The 19389-nt window shown below is 48.6% G+C and overlaps 1 protein-coding gene across 3 annotated transcripts; it reads right to left on the bottom strand.

The window, feature by feature from the left end:
- Nucleotides 1-565: 565 nt before the first annotated feature.
- Nucleotides 566-18857, bottom strand: TSKU (tsukushi, small leucine rich proteoglycan). Of its 3 annotated transcripts, none has more exons than XM_082278952.1 (4): nt 18722-18857; nt 16140-16222; nt 4762-4855; nt 566-3517 (listed from the first exon to the last, which is right to left on the bottom strand). In XM_082278952.1, exons 3-4 carry the CDS (start codon nt 4842-4844, stop codon nt 2452-2454), a joined length of 1149 nt encoding a protein of 382 aa, XP_082135078.1. In that variant the 5' UTR covers nt 4845-4855; nt 16140-16222; nt 18722-18857; the 3' UTR covers nt 566-2451. The 3 variants fall into 3 exon arrangements, with proteins under 3 accessions (XP_082135078.1, XP_082135079.1, XP_082135080.1); XM_082278953.1 differs by lacking the exon at nt 18722-18857 and adding an exon at nt 16786-16885; XM_082278954.1 differs by lacking the exon at nt 4762-4855.
- Between the last annotated feature and the right edge of the window lie 532 nt (nt 18858-19389).

The following is a 19389-nucleotide window of genomic DNA, read 5'->3' as shown; positions in this document are numbered from 1 at the left end:
ACAAATCCTGCCCCTAGTTTGGAGATGCAACACCCATGAGGGCGATGGAGATCAGTGGAGCAAGGAGAGAAGCTGTGTCGCACTTCAGACCCAGTGACAGCTGCCACCTGCTCAGCACTAAAGCAATAAATCTGGGGGATCTGGGTTTATTCTCCTCCAAATCACTTTATTATGTTGTGAGTAACCACAAAGCCTTACAATGCTGCAGAGGTTCTTTAGGAAAACAAACACAGCGACAGTATTTGCCAGCTTTTGCTAAGACTAGTTTAGCTAGCAGCTAGCATGAGATTACACAAGGAAATCTTGCAGTCTTCAACTGGATTGTCACTTTGGGTTTTAAATTTACCACAGTGCTGCAAAGACAGTAACTTTGACAGTAGGTGATAACCCTAATGTTTCATCTATGTACAGACTTAAAAAATTAAACAATTTTTTTTTTTAAAAATACATTTTCTGCCAGCAGAAAATAATTCACTTAAAAAGGCAAGAACCAGTAAAACCCCCACATCTTTCCTCAGAAACTGTCCCTGTCTTGCAGTGCAGTTTGTTCCTGTTCCCCTCCAGATCTCTGCCCACAGGCAGCCCCATTGCCTTTTTAAGAAAATCAACGTTTCCTGTGATTTTGAAGGCTGGTCAAGCATTGCAAAGGCTCAGTAGAAGGGGAAAAGCCCCGAAACTGAAGGAAGGGGTAAAAATCCCACCCTAAGGTCCCCAAACAAATGATTGAAATGGAGATAGATGGAAGTTAAGTGTTGACTCTGACTTTTATGGAGTCAGTGGGTTTGGGCAACAGGGTTTCCACTTTCAAAGATTTTTGGGGGTATGAGGACAAAATCCGAGCTTCCCCCAACACTCCCAAGGACAGTTGTGAGATAAGTTTATATCTGCAACACCTTTACATGGATCTCCCTCAATCAAACATTGAAGGTGGCCCTGATACAGGGCTGGGTTTAGAGACCAAACCGCAGATCAGCTTGAGCAGGACCCCCATCCATAACATCCCATCCCCCCGGACAGAGAGTGCCAGATGTGGACCAGACCTCAGCAGACACCTGCATTGCTCCTATAAGCAAATTGAAGGCTTCACATATGGCATTGAGCCATGCTGTGCTGTCTTCTCCCACTTCCTCCTACACTGGAGAAAAAGAGGGTCCAGAGAGGTTCCCCTTTGCCAGCATTTCAGCAGTGGAGGAAAAAAAAAAAAACTGAGTAAACCTTTGGGGACCAGGATTTTTATCAGATTTCAGTTTATCAGATTCACTTGGCAACACAGGACCTGTGTGAGTGAAAGAAAAGCCACAACTCTGGAAAAAAACCCAAAGATCTTTTCTCTGATAAGCAAAGTGCTCTGGGGCCACAGGCATCAGTGTTAATTCTTCCCCGGCACATTCTCAAGAGTGTTTTGGCACTGGAAGTTGCCTCACATATGCCCAGATGAGCTGCAGATGTTGTGTTCAGATGGGGAGTGTCAGCCTGGAAACAACTTACTCTCATATCCTCTAGGTCTGGGTCTTGGTTTGATAAGGTCATCAAGAAAGAATCCCTGTCAAAGTTTCCTTCCAAGCTTCCCCAGGAAGGGAGGAGGGATTATTTTCCTTTTTTTTTTCTGAGCTAGGCTACATGATCTCTTCCCTTTGCAACCTCCTTCATCAAGGGCTAGTTCCTGGATGAGACATGGTTGTTAGCAGACCCCTCTGCTTCCCTTCCTCTGCTGCACATCATCTCTGACCAATGGCTCACTGAGGTTAAAAAGACAGGAGGTTGCCAAAACTGGGCCTAAGTTAATTCGACATGAAAAGGATCAAGGTGGGAAAACAAGGAGAAATTGGTGGGAAAATTTCTCGACTTACTCAGTGTTTGTTGCACACCTATGCAAATAACATGTAAAACCCAGCACATTAGGTGCACCCTGTATTCAGGTTTGTCTGGAAATGTTTCCTCAAGACTGAAAGTGCATGACAGAGAACAGGGTGCTGCTAATGAAGGCAACATCCAGAAGGCACATTTTGGGAAGTAATAATTAAAAGAAGGATGATGCGTGGGTTTGTAAGCAAGCAGCTACAGAGCTGGTACATTTTGGTGTGTGCTCTGCAGAGATGTAGCTTTGCTCCTACAAACATATCTGAGGCATGAAGGGTTTGCTCCAGACTAACTGTTCTGCCCTGGGACCTGCAGAGCAACTTGTCCCCACATTGTCCAGTATTGCTGCTCTTGAGCCAACAGGATGAGTGAGGACCTCAATGCACCGGGTAAAATCTGAAGCCAGCAGATAACGCAGGCTATTTGAGAGTTTATAAAATCCACAAACAATCAACTATTGGCAAATACAAATATATAAATTATTGACAGTTTTACAAAAGGCACACTGCAAGCCATCTCAGTCCGACACCTGTACAAGTTCCGTGGCCCCTCCACCCTCCCTGCTCCATCCCTTCTTTTCCCCAGCTTTCATCACAAAACATAAGGTGCTGCTGCTACGGACCCATGGCTGTCATGGCAACTGAGGACTTCTTTTTTGGTCAGCCCAATTTGTCGGTGGTACTGTCCTTCTTTGATGGTCTTAAGACACTGTATGTCCTTCCCTAAGGTGATGCTTTTGATGGAAGGCAGGTATTTCAGCAAAGTCTTTGGCAAGGATGACACGCCTGTCCCAGAGAGGTTGAGCTCTTGTAGGGAGTTCAGACCAGAGATAACTTCAGCAGTCAGTGACTTCAAGTTGGGATTGTTGGATAAATCCAGAACCTGGAGGGCTTGGAGTTCCTTGAAGCTATGAGGAGATAACTCTCTAAAGCCACGCAGGCCACTGAGGGATAAATGAATCAAGTCTTTCAGCCCTGCGAAGGCTCCTTTCTCAACCTTAACCAGAGGGTTTCCATCAAGATTTAAATATCGGAGAGGAATGCCTTGAAGGTTTGGTACAGATGTTAGCCTGTTTCCGGAAAGATTTAAGTTCTGGATGTTAGGGATGCTCTTTTCATGGTGCCTTGTAATTGTGCTGAGCATATTATTGGATAGATCCACATTCAGGGATTTGCCTTGACCTTTTGAAGTAAAAATGTCCACAGCTATATCCAAAAGTTTGTTATTGCTCAAATCTATGTCACCTAGAGGAGAACTGGAGAAACAGTCCTCTGGAAGGACTTCCAGAGAGTTGTGACTCAGGTCCAAGGACTCCAGGTACCGAAGCCTGGAGAATGTTGTGGAGGAAATCTTGGCAATTTTGTTGTAGCTGAGGTCGAGACTCACCAGGGTGGTGTATCCAGGGCCAGTAAGCATCGATTCATTTATTGTTTCCAGTTTGTTTGATGATAGATCCAAGTAGGAGGTATCCAGAGGGATTGGGACAGGAACAATGTGTGAGCCTATTCCACTGCAGTCCACCTTGGTCAAGCTGAAGCTGTCAAAGAGACCAAAGGTTTCCACTTCGCAGTGGCAGCCAGGGAAGCAGGTTTTGGTGGTACCAAAACAAGGAAGGAGAAGCAGCAAATTGAACCAGGCCAGGAAATGCATTGTTCTCCTGGAAAACAAGGCAATAGAAAAACAGATTTAATTGCTGTAGAAATTACTTTATGAAAGATATTTTACTGTTTGACTCATGTAGTCTTGTCCTTTCTCTTTACAAAGGGAGAGATTAAGCATACCCTTAAATAGCATGGATATCCCAAAGACTTTGTCTCTCATGTTATGAACCCAGTGGGAACTTAATGGAGAAAATAAATTGGGTCAGCAGTCTTTACAGATGTAATCAAGTGGAGACAAAACTGGAAATGAGCTGTAAGAACAGTAGGCTACCTTAAAGCATGATCTATCAAGCATGTATGATTTTGAGCGGACCATGGAAGAAGCTAAATGACAGCTCAAACGCTGAGTCATTATACAACCTGGCAAACTTCAGCACACAGAGGTCCTTTATGTCAGGGCATCCCTGTGAGATTTGGGAGCACTGACTTCAGGACCCTGCACTGACAGTTTGGAGGAATCATATAGGCTGTGGGAGCCTTTGGTGTCTAAAGACCTTACTGGGAGAGGAGAAACCAAAGCTCCATTCAAATTTCCTACAGGCAACAGCATCCTCAAAACAACACCCAGGATGAAGAGCTAAAAAGGCCAGCTCCTTATTGCCCAAATTGACATCATATCTCCCTTGCTTGGACTTCAGATGCAAATTTAGAAGTTTTTAGGTAGTTTCATGGATTCATGGATTTGTATCAGGTGATGGTGGCAGCTCCTAGCAGAGCAGAGGAACCAAGGCTTGTTCAGTCTAACCCAGCCTTTGCTGTGGTGGGCCCAGCCCTCTGCACAGTAGAGAGAGATAATTTGCTTCATATACAGTCTTTGGGGAGCCTCTGCTAATTACATTAAGTATTCTCTCTGATTAACAATGCCAGCAAGCAAGGAGTTCTCTCCACTGCTTTGGTTTTGACCCTTCTCCCTCCAAGACATTTCTGTCCCTCCATCATCTCGCACAAGAGAAGCAGAGAGCTGATCTGCACCCCCCAGCTTTGCTGAACCTCTTCAGATCACATCCTTGACATCTCGTCCACACAACAGTGGGCAACAGCAGCTGCATGGTTTCAAGAGACAGCCAAAAGAAGCTTTATCTCTGTGTCTCTGGAGAGGGTAAATAGGAGCATGTCAGCATCCTGCAGGTCAACAGAGGCAGCAAGGACTGTCCTCACTGGTTCCTGTTGCAGTCATGGGTGATGATTCCTCATGCCTTACAAACAAGGTCTCCAGAAGGCTGGAAACAGAAAATCTCACCAGACTTGACAAACAGATCCATCAGCACGGGTCAGATCCATCAGCACCGGTCCTTGGCTACACTGCTGGCCATAAACAGACATTCACGTGCCAGCTGCTCATTTAACAAGAAAAGAGTAAAAGAAATCCCTTTAAATGAATGCTCCCATCCCCACCTCAGCCTCCCTTGTCTCTGCTCTTACCTTTCCCACCACTGTTCAAAAGCACTTCATTAACTTCCTTGCGGTATCATCTTTCCCACGCACCCTTTGATCTGGCTGAGACTCCTTCCTCACAGCCCTTGCACCTTCCCAAGACCATTTCCTAGAAATTCGCACTTCATCTCCCCTCACCCACCCCTTGTCATCAGTTTCTGTCCCTTCTCAGCATGGTCTTCTTGGCCCTGCTCTCATTCCCAGGACACTGACTGGGGACTACTTCCAATGAGCAAAACAAGCGCAAAGGGGGAAAAATGTTGCAAAAATACTGTCCTGATCACTGATGTGAGTTGTATGGCAGTGTCTTCCAGGTCTCCTGCAAATAGACAGCAGAGATTGGGACTCTGGCCAAATTGCCTGCAACTAAACCATTGCTAAAGGCCAACTCATAATCCTCCAGGGTCCATTATTCTATAGAAACAACAGAAAATTGGTAAGATGAGCCCTACCCTCAGCCCATCTCAACTGTTTCCTGAGAAAACACATATATGTGCAGAGGGGACACAGCGGGAAGGGCTCTTCTCTGCAGACACATTCCCAGATATCCCTTTCCTGATGACATCAAGGCTGATCCCCCCTGGTTCTGTGCAGACAGATATAGCTTGCTGCCTTATGCAGTCCCTCCTAAAATAAATACTACTCTTATTATTTATTTTCATGAAGCTGCTTTGGATTGCACTGAATTATTTTATTACCGGGGCAGTTAAAACAGTGGGGAGCTCCTTGTAAACTAAAACTGCAAAACCTCAAATGTGAAATGTCTCACGTACAGAGAAGTACCCACAGTGGTGTCTACTGGTCTACTGGTATTTCTTCTCCCAAATTCCACCCCGTGGCTATTCCCACTTGATGTCTCAACATGGAAATCCCCTCCCAACTTCTCCCTCAAGTATGCAGCTCAGTTCCTCATAGAACTGTTTCAGCTCTGGTGGGAGCTGGATCATACACCAGGAAGTCCAAAGGCACACCAGCATGAAATTTTACTTTCTGAGCACTGCTAAAATCTTCATGGGCTCCTTCTGGGTCATCTGAACAAAAGTAAGAAAAAAATCCAAAGCCCTAATATAACTGGGAACAGACTTTTAATAGGGCCTGTAGTGATAGGACTAGGGATAATGGTTTTAAACTAAAATAGGGGTGATTTAGACTAGACATAAGGAAGAAGTTTTTTGTGATGAGGGTGGTAAAACACTGGCACATGTTTCCACAGAGAGGTGGTAGATGCCCTATCCCTGGAAGCATTCAAGGGCAGGTTGGATGGGGGTCTGAGCAACCTGATCTAGTTGAAGATGTTTCTCATTATTGTGAGGAGTTGGACTGGATAGCCTCTAAAAGGTCTATTCCAACCCCAGCTATTCTATGATTCTATAAATTGAGAGGAGAATTAAAACCATTGCTGGCTCACTTTTGTGTGAGCTGTGCCCTTTTGACATGGGAATTCCCTTCCTGATCAGTCTCAAAAATGATTGCCAGAAGTGGGCAGATACAGTGACTCCCACTGCAACATCCATCACTCCAGCCAGCAGCAAAGACAAAACATTACACAGCTGAAGTGCAGTACACAAAGCTCAGCTGAAGTATTTGCACAGCATCTATTGCCTCTTCCTTCCTCACAGCACTGCCACAGATTGTCCCTTACTGGCTCTGCAATTGCTTTGCAGATGGGATACCATCCATTAGTACCAGTTAAAAACTCCCTTATGGAGCAGCATGGAGCATCATAGGCTAACATGCCACTTGGTTAATAGTTCTGATAAAAGATGGGAGAAATAAATTTACTGGTCACCTTCCAGTCCAAGAAAGAGAATCCTGCATTGCCAGATAATCAGCAAAGAGCTTAGTCAGGTACAGGCATGTTTTATCATTGTGTGGAGCAATCGATAGCTCTCTTTGAAATGGGGAAAGAAACACACCGCAGGCATTTACAGTTCTGTGTACAGTGTGTATTTGAAACTGCACCAAAATGCCTTTGGATTGCTGCCCACAAGCTGCTTTGTTGATAAAGGCAGGAAGCCAAGGTATCCCCTTGTAAAAGGAAGAGGAGTCATCGTCTTGCAGCACTGGGGAGATTCATTTAGGAAAACACTCAAGAAACCACCAGCACCATCACCTAAGATAGTGAGGGGAAAGTCACCGGGAGAAAGCAGCCAACCCTGGGGCTGGTTCAGCCATGTCCTCTTCATTTCTATGGCTCTTGAGGTGTGGAGAGATCCCAGTATAAGATCTGGCTGTCTGGCAGCTCTAGGGGGTTGTTATACCTGCTGATTGCAATAGGAGCTGCTGGGGGTGCAATATCATCCCCCACATTTCAGGTGCCTGTAGTGACTGCAGGGCTCTGGTCTTTATATCCTGCTCATCCTTTCTGCCAGGCAAATACTCTGAGACAAGCCTAAGGAGACCCCATGGTGGTTAATGGAGCCAGTGTTGGACCAAGCTCCTAGCAGAGTGCCAGCCTTCTCCCCAGATCCCGCATCGCTCCTTGAGCCTGCAGATGCCCGTATGCCTTCTCCCTGCTATGCTCATCCACTGCATAGCTGTGTGGCAAGACACACACAGAAGACTCGCACTGAGATTTCCCAGCCAAAAAAACCCCAACTTTAAAACCAGACTGCAGAAGAATTCCAGGTCTCAGCCGGTGGTCAGGGAGCGAGATGGGAGAGAGGAAAGCTTTGTTACAGTGTTGTTGCAAATTCACACTTCTCCCTGCACTTGATTTGTTCCTTCTCCTCTCCCTTAAAGACTTTTCTCATTAGGGAGATCAGCTGACACATGCCCCCATGGATGAAAGCCCATTGCTTGGGGACTGGTCCCCCTCTTCAGGAATGCTGATATTAAGAGGATGCTACCTAGGCTACCTCCAGTTGCCCTGGCAACCACCAATCTGGAATTCCCCATAGCAAAAAATCAATGACTAATTAAAGAAATAACACAAGGGGAGGTGTTTTAAAGTTTGCTGTTTGATGGAGTCAGGAAACAGCTGCCCCATTCTTCCCTTTTCATTCCCTCAGCCTCCCTGAACACGCCTCTGAACAAAGCATAGTCTGAAATGCAGCTGGGGTTGGGGCTAAAGGCGCAAATTCACCCAAAGAAGCTTGAGGTACATGGGTAGGAAGTGCAAAAAAACCCCCAAACCACCAGGGTGTCTCTATGGTGGGGTGAAGAGAAAGAAATTGCTCATGAAGGGGATGAAACCAACCTAAGACCAGACACATCCCTGGAGATGCCCCTCTCTCCCTTGTCCATGAGAGAGTAGGATGCCCAGTCTCCCTGGTTATGGCTTCCCACCCCATTCTTGGCTTCATCTTCCAAACCCTAATCCCACCCAATAACTAGGTGCACTTGGATGAACCAGCTCACTCATCCAACAAAACCCTCTCTAATCTTCCTCCTTCCCCTTTGGTGGGTCAGTTTTCCAACCAACTCAGGTGACCAGCCACAGGGTTATCAGCTCTCACACAGGAGTGGGGAAAACAGAGTCTGCCTTTTTCACAGCAGCCCACAACTAGACCAGTTTGGATTTGACATGAATCTGTAAAGCATGGTGGACAGATGCTGGTAATTTCCAAGTTTCTTGCCAATACTAATTCTGGATTAGCAGAAAATAGAGCAAATTTCAAATAAAAAAGGCAAAAAGGAAGGGCTGAAGTCCACCTATCCCAAATAAGAGTTGTTGTTCTAGCAAAGGACAGAAGAGTTGGATTAGCAACAGTATTTCAGGAGGAAAATTTTGGGATTGTCTTCTGTCTCTTGTATCAGCCAAGTGAAGAAATAAACAAAGTCTTTACAGCAAAGCTCACAAGGCCCACTTGGCTGCCAGCACTAATTGGGGTCAGGGGAAAAGGAACGTTATTGGAAAGTGAAACAAGTGCATAGGTTATGATAAAGGCCATAAATCCTCCAGACTGAAGGGGGAAAAAAACAATATCTTTAAATATCTTGGAGGCTACGTGGCAGCTGGGACAGCAGCTCCAGAGCACCAGAATGCTCCAGAGTTGCTTCTCGACAACAAAATTGCATAAGAGACCTTTCCCCACCTTCTCCACCCATTAATTATTCTGTAAAATTAGAATAATTACTGACTAAAGTGCAGCACTAGCAGCAGCTACACTTTTCCAGTGTGGACTCTCCCGGGCTGAGCCCAAATGACGCCACAGATGCAATCGCGGTCGGGTCTCCAGATCCCATATGCCAATTTGAGCAGGCAGCAAAACTAGCTCAAACCAGCCTACAGCCAGAGACCATTAAATCCTTACTGCAGACACACACCCCTCCCATAATAAAGAGGCTGCTGCTGACAAGGTTACTCTTTTTTTGTTGTTGGTTTTTCTCATGTGAATCTATTGAAAGTAAAGGTCATTCAGGCTTTTGCTTCGCCTGCTTCAGACTGCCTCTTCCTGCAGAAGGGCTCCCCACACAAATGCCACAAAGAGCTCCCAATAAATATTATTAAACCCCACAGAAAAAATTCTGATGTAAATTGAAACAACGTTTTCTGACCTGCTTGTTGCTTTTTGTTGTTTGCTGGTTTGGGAGACACTTTGCAAACAGTCCTGGTTTTATACTCAGAGTTTGAGACTTCTTGGGTTTGGGGAGAGGAGAGCTAATGGGAATCCAAGAAGTATCTGGTTTTTATGTGGGATCCTGCATTTGTTAGATGGGTTTGAGAAAGTTCAGTGGAGTTACTCCAGGTGTCAGTGACAGCAGGATGAGAATCAGTCCCTTGGCTCTTCCAAATTGCACTTGATTTTGTGGAGGCCTCCATCAGGAGACATTGCACAGGTCACTTTTAGGGGATAAGTTATCACCCTTCACTTCACACTGGTGGTTTTATCAGTGGGAACTGCAAAGCTGCTTGGAACAGCAGAGCTAACCCAAATTTTCCAATAGGATATAGACAGGGATTTGCAACCCTATTTCCCTTACCAGTGCATGCAAGCACTAGGATGAGGGGAAGCTCAGCCACTGGAGTGGTGACTTTAGCCCTTATGGCTCAATGTAAAGAGACACCAAGTGCTTGAGCAGGAGCGAAAAGGCATCCTGCAGGTGCCTGAATGCTTTGCTCCATGTTCCTGCTCCCTGAGAAAAATCAGAATGAAATGCAAGGAATGCCAAAGAAAAAAAGAAAAGGTTTTGCTATGAATTCCTTTATGCTTTAATTATTTTGCCTGGCAAGATCATGGAGCAGATCCTCATGGAAACTTTACTAAGGCACATGGAAAATAATGAGGTGATTGGTGACAGCCAACATGACTTCACTAAGGGCACATCCTGCTGGACAAATCCCATAGCTTTCTATGACACAGTTACAATGTTGGTGGATGAGGGAAGAACAACTGACATTATCTACCTGGACTTGTGCAAAGCATTTGACACTGATCCACACAACATAGTAGTCTCTATGGAGAAACATAGATTTGATGGGTGGATGACTCAGTGGATAAGGAATTGGCTGGGCAGTCACACTCAAAGAGTTAAAGTCAACAGCTCAATGTTCAAGTGGAAACCAGTGAGCAGTGGAGAAACTGGATAAACAGAGACAAGATGCTACTTCCTGATCTGGACAAGAACCCCATTGCTCTGCATCAAGTGTGTCTTTGCAAGACTTAAATCTCATCAAACCCCATGGAATAATGGTCGTAGACAGCCAGAAGGGGCAAAGAACGAAAAAACAAGACACCATCCCACTTTTTTCCCAGACCTTGGTTATCTCCATGGGCTTTTCTCCTCTGTGGACATAAATTGCTGAGCCAAAACTTCAATGACTTGCCACAAAACTCTCCTTTAGGGAGATTTTTGTAGATGTTACAGGGGATAGGATAGATAAGATTAGCAAGGGCAAAGATAAATTAAGCATCAAAAGCATTTCACAACCCCAAAGGCAAAGCCAAGCAGCCCCTCAACCCACCACGTGGGCCACAGAGAAGACATGTGGGATTGATCTAGAGGGAACCCAGCACCTCCAAACCCTACAGCTCCACACTATGGGTCTGTTTTCAAACATGGAATCATTTAGGTTGGGAAAGACCACTAAGATCATTGAATCCAGCTGTTAGCCCAGCACTGCCAAACCCACCACTAAACCATGTCCCCAGGTGCCACAGCTGTGCATCTTTTAAATATCTCCAGGGATGGTGACTCAATCACTTCCCTGGGCAGCCTGTTCCAATGCTTGACAACCCTTTTGGTGAAGAAATTTTCCCTAATTTGCAATATAAATATCCCCTAGTGCAGCTTGAGGCTGTTTCCTCTTGTCCTATTGCTTGTTTCTTGGGAGAAGAGACTGAAATGCTTGCTCGGCTGAAAGTCTCTGCTCTATTTTTTTTAATGTAAAATGTAAAAAAAAAAAAAAATCCTTTATTTAATAAAGAAATGGATAGACTTATTTTAATAAATTTTGTTACAACTGTTAATGTCACAATTCCCATCTGCTTGCAAGAGGCCACAGATAATTTGTCATCCTAGTGCTTAAACAGCTAGTAGTTTATTTCACTTGTGCAATCTTCCCCCTCTGGCATCCCTCATTTCCCCTGAAGAAGGAAATCAAGGTGCAGGGTGGTGTATTTTGGGATCTGAGAAAAGGAAAACATGTGCAGGCAGGTCTGCCAGCCCATACAGTAACTTGCAGCTCATTTACATCCATGGCTGAAATACAATTTCTGCCACATCAAGAGCTTCATGCCTTGAAAAGATGCATTTTCTGAGGGAAGAGCAGCCCAACTCCAGGGAATTTTGCCTCAAGTGGGAAAACGTTGGTGCCACGTCCAGCACAGGAAAATTAGGAATTAAATCACCGTGGCATCGGGATTTGCAGAAAATTCCCTCTTCTCTGCTCAGCCCAGAAATCTGTCAGCTTAATAGCAGTTTATTTCCAGGTGGAGGAATTAGTCTCCTGTGGCTTTTGAAAGCAATTTTGCTCTCCAGCCTCAAGTCAAGCTGTGCTTGTGCCCAGAGGGGGCATTCCCGAAAGGAAATTGTTTGCCAGGCCTCCTGAGTGGCTGGGGGCAGGGAAGGCAGGTGTTGGAGTGGTGTAGCACCAGGAGGGATTCACAGTATTTTCTGGGAGCAGGCAGGATCTGAGCATCCCAGCCCCACCATTGCCTCCTGGCTATTCCAGCTGCAGGACTGCTCAAACTGGGAGCTTTGGCAGCCACACCTGGTTCCCAGCAGCCCTGGATGCACGGAATCAGTCAAACAGGTGCCTGCAAGGGTTATAAGAGCTCAGGACTTTCTCCTGCTTTAGAATCACTTCTGGCATGACCACCCTGAATTCTTTTACCCCTAACAACTCCTATTTCTCGTCCTCTGAGCTCTGCTTGTTAACTGTGAGCATTTCCAGGAGCAGGAGACCTCAGTATCCTGGCACTCGCTGAGTATAACAGAGACCTCATCTCGGCCAGGAACACAAATATTTTCTTAACCATCTCAAACTCAGCCCGGACAGAATTTTTATCATAGCGACATGTCCCAGAATGGGAGGTCTCTGTTATTTTGGCACAAACTCGGGAACAGACCAGCCCTTCACACGGTGCTTCATAGCCAAAGGAGAGGTTTACACAGTTTTATGCCAGTCCTAATGCATTTTGCTATAGAAAGACCGGGTGACGCTACCTGCCCCATCACCTCCAGTGCCCAAGAACACACTGTGATGCACGAAGGGAGCCTGCAAGTACCCAGGCTTTACCCAAATCACAGCATTAACCTTGGGAGGATTAAATCTCCTTCTTTCTCAACTAGTCAATTACTGAAAGCAAAAATGATCCCAGCAACCTTCTCCTAGAGCCTCAACCCTTGGAGACGCTCACCTGACAGCCAACCCTAGACGGTTCCTGTGCTGGCTCCTGCCACGATGATACTTTCTTGCTGCACTCCAGCTCCTGGAGACATGATATAATTCCAGAGGAATGCACTCAAGGATGAGCACCATATGCTAGAGAGGAACGTTAAGAGGTGCAGCATGGGGAGAGGAAACCTCCTACCCACGACAGATACTTCTTGGTTTTAGCTGTTAAAAGAGCTAATGAGCCATGTCACTGTGCCCAGCTGGGATATGCCACATGCCTTGCATGTCCCTGGGATGGCATGTACCATGTTCCATGCCAGGGAAGTGCAGGTTGCAAGGACCCACCGACAGCTCTCTGGTCAATGAGGGCAAGATGTGATGCCTATGGATGTACCGCACATCCCTGACCTGGATTGCTTCCAGTCTCCCCAGAGGGCTGGCCTGATCTGCAGAGAGACCATGCTGCTTGAATAGACATTGATGGGTTCCGCTGGAGAAGATGAGCTAGGCAGGGAGAAGGAAGCAAAAGAGAGGATGGAGGAGATGATACATCCCAGGGTGATGCCTCTGCTCTTCCTGGTGAGACACATCCCACCAAGGGCAAACAACTCATCACAGCCCCATCATCCTGTATCTCTAATGGCTTTCCACCTCTTTCTCCTTGAATCGTAGAATCATTAAGCTTGGAAAATACCTCTAAGATAATTAAATCCATTACAACAGAGGTGGCTGCAGATCAGGTCCAAGTGCTGCCTCCAGTGGCATGCCTTGGTCATGGTTCAGCTAGCACTGGAAATATCATGAGAAAGCAGAGGGAAAAGAAATTCAACCTGGCTGGGAAACACCTCCAGCCCTGGCAGAAGGATTTTAAGAGGACCCCATGCAGCTTTATCTCTCTGAAAGGCAGCAGCTGCCAATCTCCCTTCTCCTATCAGCCCTGCGGGGCTGCTGACTTCAGTAAGGAAGGGCAAAGAGAGGAGACTGGGAGTTAAGCTGGGTGCCCCTTGGCACTGCTCCAGCTGGCCCAGGGATTCTTTGTGGGCTTTTTATTTATTTTTGTGGTTGGGTTTTTTTTTCCATGCACAATAATCTCTAGGCCCCTTTGCCGTCTGTGGCTCTCAGTGTGCAGCTGCAGACCCTCCGCTGAGGAGATAATAAATACAATCCTGGCCATTATTGTTGCAAACAGCACAGCTGGAGGCTCCCATCTCATTCCCCTCATGGCCTTTCTTCACCCCCCCCCCCCCCCAATAAATTCTTGCATCGTGATGCTGCAAACAATGAATGCCAGTGAAACTGCTCGGTAGAGCATCAGCTGGGGCTCCAGGAGCTGCCCCCAACCCCAGTGAAGCACATGAGACATTTACTACAACCTTGGGTCTCCTACAAGGTTTGGGAAGGGGCGATCTGGGGAGGGGGAAGGGGTGTAGGTAGAGCTGATAAAGGGTTTGCCATTAGTGTGTCATCCCCACCATGATTCCCACTGGAGATGATGCTTCATTGCCCCCACAATGTGTGATATCTCCTCAATTCTTTTCCTCCCTCCTTGGCCCAGAATCCTCCAGTCCCTCTTGGCTGGTGCAGGATTTTGGAGAAAGATCATCTGAAGTGGGTTGGGAGAGCATTTCCCCATCAGGACCAATTTCTCACCACTGATGTACTATGAGTCCCCATTTGTGTGCCTCAGTTTCTCTCCTGACACTTTAAGGATGACTAGCACTAGGTCCGAGAGGTGTTCACTCCTGTGTGGGGGTAGGGGTGCCATCCCCAGGTTTAAGTCCCACCAGTTTAACTGGGAAGGGAGGACAAGCCAAGGTGGCCTGGTCTCACCCCATACAGAAGTCCCCACTTCTGCCACTGCCATAACTGGTCCAGCCAAATGTCACCACTGTCCTTGGGCACCATGTCCAGCTCCTGCCTTCCTGGACACTCTAGGGACAGCAACCCTGCTTTGCCCTCTGCTAAACGGGCAGCCTGGCCAGGCGAGAGGGGACAGGATGGATGAAACTGGCCAGGTTCAGTTATCTTATAATTCTTTGAGTTGGAGATTTCTTGCAAGAGGTTGCAATGCTTTGGTCCCGGATAGACAGAGGGGCTGTACCTTGTATGTAAACCAAACTTTTGCCATGGGATTAAAGTGCTTTGGAGGAAGGATCTCCTCCATCCTGCTATGTGAAGTTTGGCCTCACCATGCTGACTGCTATAGAAATCTCATTCTCAAGGATGGGAGGAAAACAGGCAATTTTGGGGTCAGGGACATGTCCTGCCCCACTTGGAGACAAGTGACACAAGTCCCATGCACATGTGTCACATCAGACCTGATGGGGTGGAGGAATCACGTCTGGTTTGACCCATCTGTCACAATAGGAGTTTGAGTCTCAATATTTCCTGAGGAAGATTATCTTATTTGAAGTAAAAAAAAAAAAAAAATTCCTTGAAAAATAGTCCCCATCCCTGAAAGTGTTCAAGGCCAGGTTGGACAGGCCTTTGAATAAGCTGGTCTGGTGGAAAGTGTCCCATGGCCGGGGTGTTGAAACTGGATGATCTTTAAGGTCCAACCCAACCCATTCTGTGATTTCTCTCCCCACCCCTGGGTTTGATCTGCTGGCAAGAAGCAGGGGAAAGGAGAGGAGTCACCATCACAGAGACAAAGACTGCAAAAAAGAATCAGGAAGGGAGAAAGGGGAAGGAAAAGAAACCCCACAGACACTGGCACTCAGATATTACGCACAGCGCATGGCCCTCTGTCAGCTATGGTAAAGATAAAATGCTTTTTTCCAGTTTGCTGCTGCTCTGACAGGAGATTTCCAGCCTGGTTAATGCAACTCAGGAATGTCCCATGCTAAGGCAGCCAGGATGGTTTAATCTCTTGCAGTGTCTGCAAGCAGACAGGGAGGCTGGGGTGATTCCCAGAGCACATATTTCCTTCTCCCCTGCTGCACACCATGAATAAGATGGAAACTCCCAGGAAATAAAATAATAAAAAAACCCCATATAAAAATTGCAATAAAAATTAAAATCTCAAGATTTCTTTGTAATGAATGGTTGAGCCGTTCATAAATTTGCCTCAATAGGTCCAGGTGCCAAGTTTTAGGACAAGAAGCAGCTTGCTCAAGCCAGCCTTTATCTCTTCCCAGCCCTCAACATCTCACTGTTCGGAAGTTTCTTTTGATAACCAAGGCGGCCAGCGCTGCGGCTACCGTGCAGAGCCCGGGGGTGCCAGGGGTCAGGGGGGCTGCCGGACAAGGATGCCTTGTCTCATCCCACCCTCCTGCTTCTCCCCATCAACCAGCTAACAAGAGAGGAGAAGGAGGAGGAGGAGGGATTGAAACAGGATAAAAAAAAAAAAAGCAGTTAGGGATGGAGGGAAAACTCTAAACCTCCGGAAGACGGTGGCTCACCTTTTATTCCCAGCTCTGTCTTGCACAGGGGTGGCACGTACTGCTGCTCACTGTGTGGCTGGGGGAGCACAGGATGTTTTTGCCTATATTAAAAAAAAAAAAAAAAAATCCACAAAACCCCTAAAAACTTCTGCATGTTTTTTCTCTTTTCTCCCGATTTTCTCTCACCCATTCAATGCTGGTTTATTCCTTGCACTTAGTTGTAAAGAACAGGGGTGCAGAAGACCCTCACCCCAGCCCCGCAACCCTTCCTGCCAGTCCAGCTTGTCATCAGAAATTAATGTCCCCTGGGATGTCTGCCACGTCCTCGTTCCCTCCAGGCATTTTGTTATTGCTCCCCACTGCCTCTGACAGCAGCTGCTCGAATTCATTCACAAACCAGCAACGTCTGCCCTGCTCCAGGATGCCGCAAGGGAAAATCCGTCTGAGCGCTGCCACCCAGCCTCCTGCCTACCCCGGTGTCAAGCATCGCTCACCCCGCGCACCCACCGCCTCTGGAGGAGGGAAGCTCCTCGTCGGGCCATTTATAACCCGCATGAGAGCAGGCACCTCCCACGTCCTCTCCAGGACAGACACTGGGACTGGCTCCCTGGGGTCACGATGGGACAAGAGCCAGCCCCGCACCAGGGCGATGGCACACACTGACCCGCTTTCCCCGTGAACGCCTGGCCGCCGACAGCGAGCCCCCAGCCAAGTTTAGCCTGCAAATCCTCCCAGGGACGTGCCAGCTTCCTCCGGTCCTTTCAGCATCTAACACATCCAGCGTGCTTCTTATTCCCGGAGAGATCGGCGAGGTGGTCCAACCCCGCCTTTCCCCGGCGCCTCTTCTCCCGGTGTTCGCCCGGCTCCTCGCCGCTGCAATAACCCGGTGCTGCCAGCCGAGCTTTGGAGCGGCAATCAATGCGATATTTCCGCGCAACGCCAGCGATCGGCACCGGCTGCCCTCCGCAGAGCAGTGGCACAGTGTCCACCCAGACAAGTTTCCTACTGTAACTTCAGTGAATGCTGTTATTCAGGAGAACGGCAGCTGATTTATCATGGCAGGCACACGGGGAGAGCTTTCCCTTCGGGAGACCGGGGGCTGCTCGTCCCACTGCCGCGACGAGCACCGTGAGCTCAGCAGGGTTCGCTGTGCTTTCCTTACAGCCGTGCTCCAAGGTCTTCGCTGCCACGGAATCGCATTCACAAACCGTGCTGGGAAGCGTCGCTTAACGGAGGCGATGCCACTTCCCCACGACACAAACCACCAGCTCCATCCGCACCACCAGCTCCATCCCCACCGCTCTCCTCCCAGCCTTCCCAAATCCCGAGCGAGAGGAGAGTAAAGTTGACAGACCCTTTTGTTTCCAGAGAGCTTGGCACGTGTTGTGGTTTACTGAGCTAATAAATCTGCCGTGGGCTGCGCCTTTTAACGACTGCAGCATTAATAACAAGTTTCCTGGGAGCTGCTTAAAAGTTTACAGGGTGTGTGCACTATCAGGGGAACCCCGGGCTTTCTGACCTCCTGCTTCAGAAGTCACACCCAGCAGCTTCTTTCATTCTTTCTTTCTTTTTCTTTTTTTTTTTTTTTTTCCCAGTGAGAGAATGAATAAATCTTGCTCTGCTTCCTCTCTCCCCTTCCCAAGCACACCTTCCCCTTCAGTTTAATCCACTTAGAGATGGGAAATTCCCAGGCAGGGAGCTTTTGCCATGCCTTTATCAATGGAACCCGGAGGAAAAGACCCCCCCCTCCCCCCTTGTATCTTCCAGTTTCTTCACCCCACCCGGCCGTCCCCTCTAAGCTTTCCTTCCCTTCCCTCCCCTTCTCCTTTCTCCCCTTACCTTGAGTAAGCTGCAAAATCCTGCGAGCCTCCCAGCCCCAGAAACCCACCAAAAAGCTTCTCTTCGCTCCCGAGAGTGGGGGGGAGGGCCCGGAGAGGAGGAGGAGGAGGGAGAGGAGGGGAGACAGGGAGCCCTGTGTGAAATCAAAGCCCCGAAGCCGGGCACGGGAGGCGGTGCGGAGCCTCCAGCTGCTGCTCGGATTACTCTGCAGCCGTGGCAATCCCGAGCACTCTACAAACCACCATTCCACTGGGGGAAGGAGAAGAGAAGGGATTCCAGCTGGAGACGCTTCATCCCGGGAGAGTAGCCGGGCTGGGGGCTCTTACGCACCCGCCTAATCTTAAAGTTACCCCTCTGGAAAAAACAGAGGTGGGGAAAAAGTAGTTTACGTCCACCCGAGACCTCTGTCCTTCCCCCTACCCTGCGCCCCCGGCCGCTGAGCCCCCACGCGAGGAAAAACTCATCACATCAAAAAAAGTTTCCGCACTCTGAGATTGGGGAGGGCTCCCCAGCAGGCACCCCCGGGGCTGGCCCTGCGCATCCACTGGGAGGCGGCAGGGAGGGCTCAGCCCATTGCGGTACAGCTTCCCCCCCTCCCCAAAAATGAGCCCCACGGTTCTGCACACATGGGGAAGTTTTGAGGGGGGTGCAGAAAGGGCATGCAGGGGCCAGAGAGGGGATGGAGGGCGCAAGGAAGGGGTGGGTGTCAGGGAGGGGATGCGGGGGGCAGGGAGGGCGTGGGGGCAGAGGGAGGGACTCACCGGGGCCGGGGTCGGTTCCCAGCGCCGGGCCGGTTCCCACGGCGGGGTGGCCGCGCAGCGCCGGTTCCCACGGCGGGAGCGGGCGCCGCCGGCAGCCGGCAGCGGCGGGGCTTGGGCTGGCTGTCCCCTTCTTCTCTCCTCGGTCCTCCTCGTCCAAGGCGTGCAGCTGGCCGGGCAAGCTGGCTACCGCTTCCCCGCAGGAGGAGGGAGGAGGGAGCTCAACAGATGGCTGCACACAAGGGAACATCTGGGAGGAGGAGGAGGAGGAGGAGAAGGAGGAGGAGGAAGGAGGCAGGAGGCAGGACTTGTGCTAGACTGTGCCACTCCTGAGCTGGCAGACCCCCCTTAACAGGGGAAAAGGCCGGGGGTGGTGTCGAGCCGGCTTTGCGCACACACACAGGCCCCCTTCCTGCTGCTTTGCATCCCCCCTGGATAAAATTCCTTGTCGTTCCTTTGGTCTCTTGGGGATCACCCCGGAGTTACCCTTGCAGCACAACCTCGTTTCCAGCCCTGACCTCTGCAGGGCTGCATTTGCAGGCGTGAGCTCTATTCCTGAACACTGTCGTCATGCAGTTTTCCAGGTGTTTAGAGCCAAGGTCGGCTCCAGCATCCCAGGGCACAGGTAGGACGAGGCAGCACCAAGGTTTGAGCAATGCCAGCAGGCAGGA

Source organism: Coloeus monedula (assembly GCF_965178545.1).
Source record: "Coloeus monedula genome assembly, chromosome: 3".
NCBI classification, from domain to species: Eukaryota; Metazoa; Chordata; class Aves; order Passeriformes; family Corvidae; genus Coloeus; species Coloeus monedula.
The sequence above is the reverse complement of the archived record's forward strand: the minus strand, read 5'-3'. Positions and strand labels throughout refer to the sequence as shown.

Bases quoted from the DNA above. Each gene is read 5' to 3' on its own strand.
- TSKU (XM_082278952.1), bottom strand. From the start codon at position 4,844: ATGTCTGTTTATGGCCAGCAGTGTAGCCAAGGACCGGTGCTGATGGAT. The intron at 3,518-4,761 runs GTGAGATTTTCT...CTTGTTTTCCAG, and splicing joins GGATCTGTTTGTCAAGTCTG to GAGAACAATGCATTTCCTGG.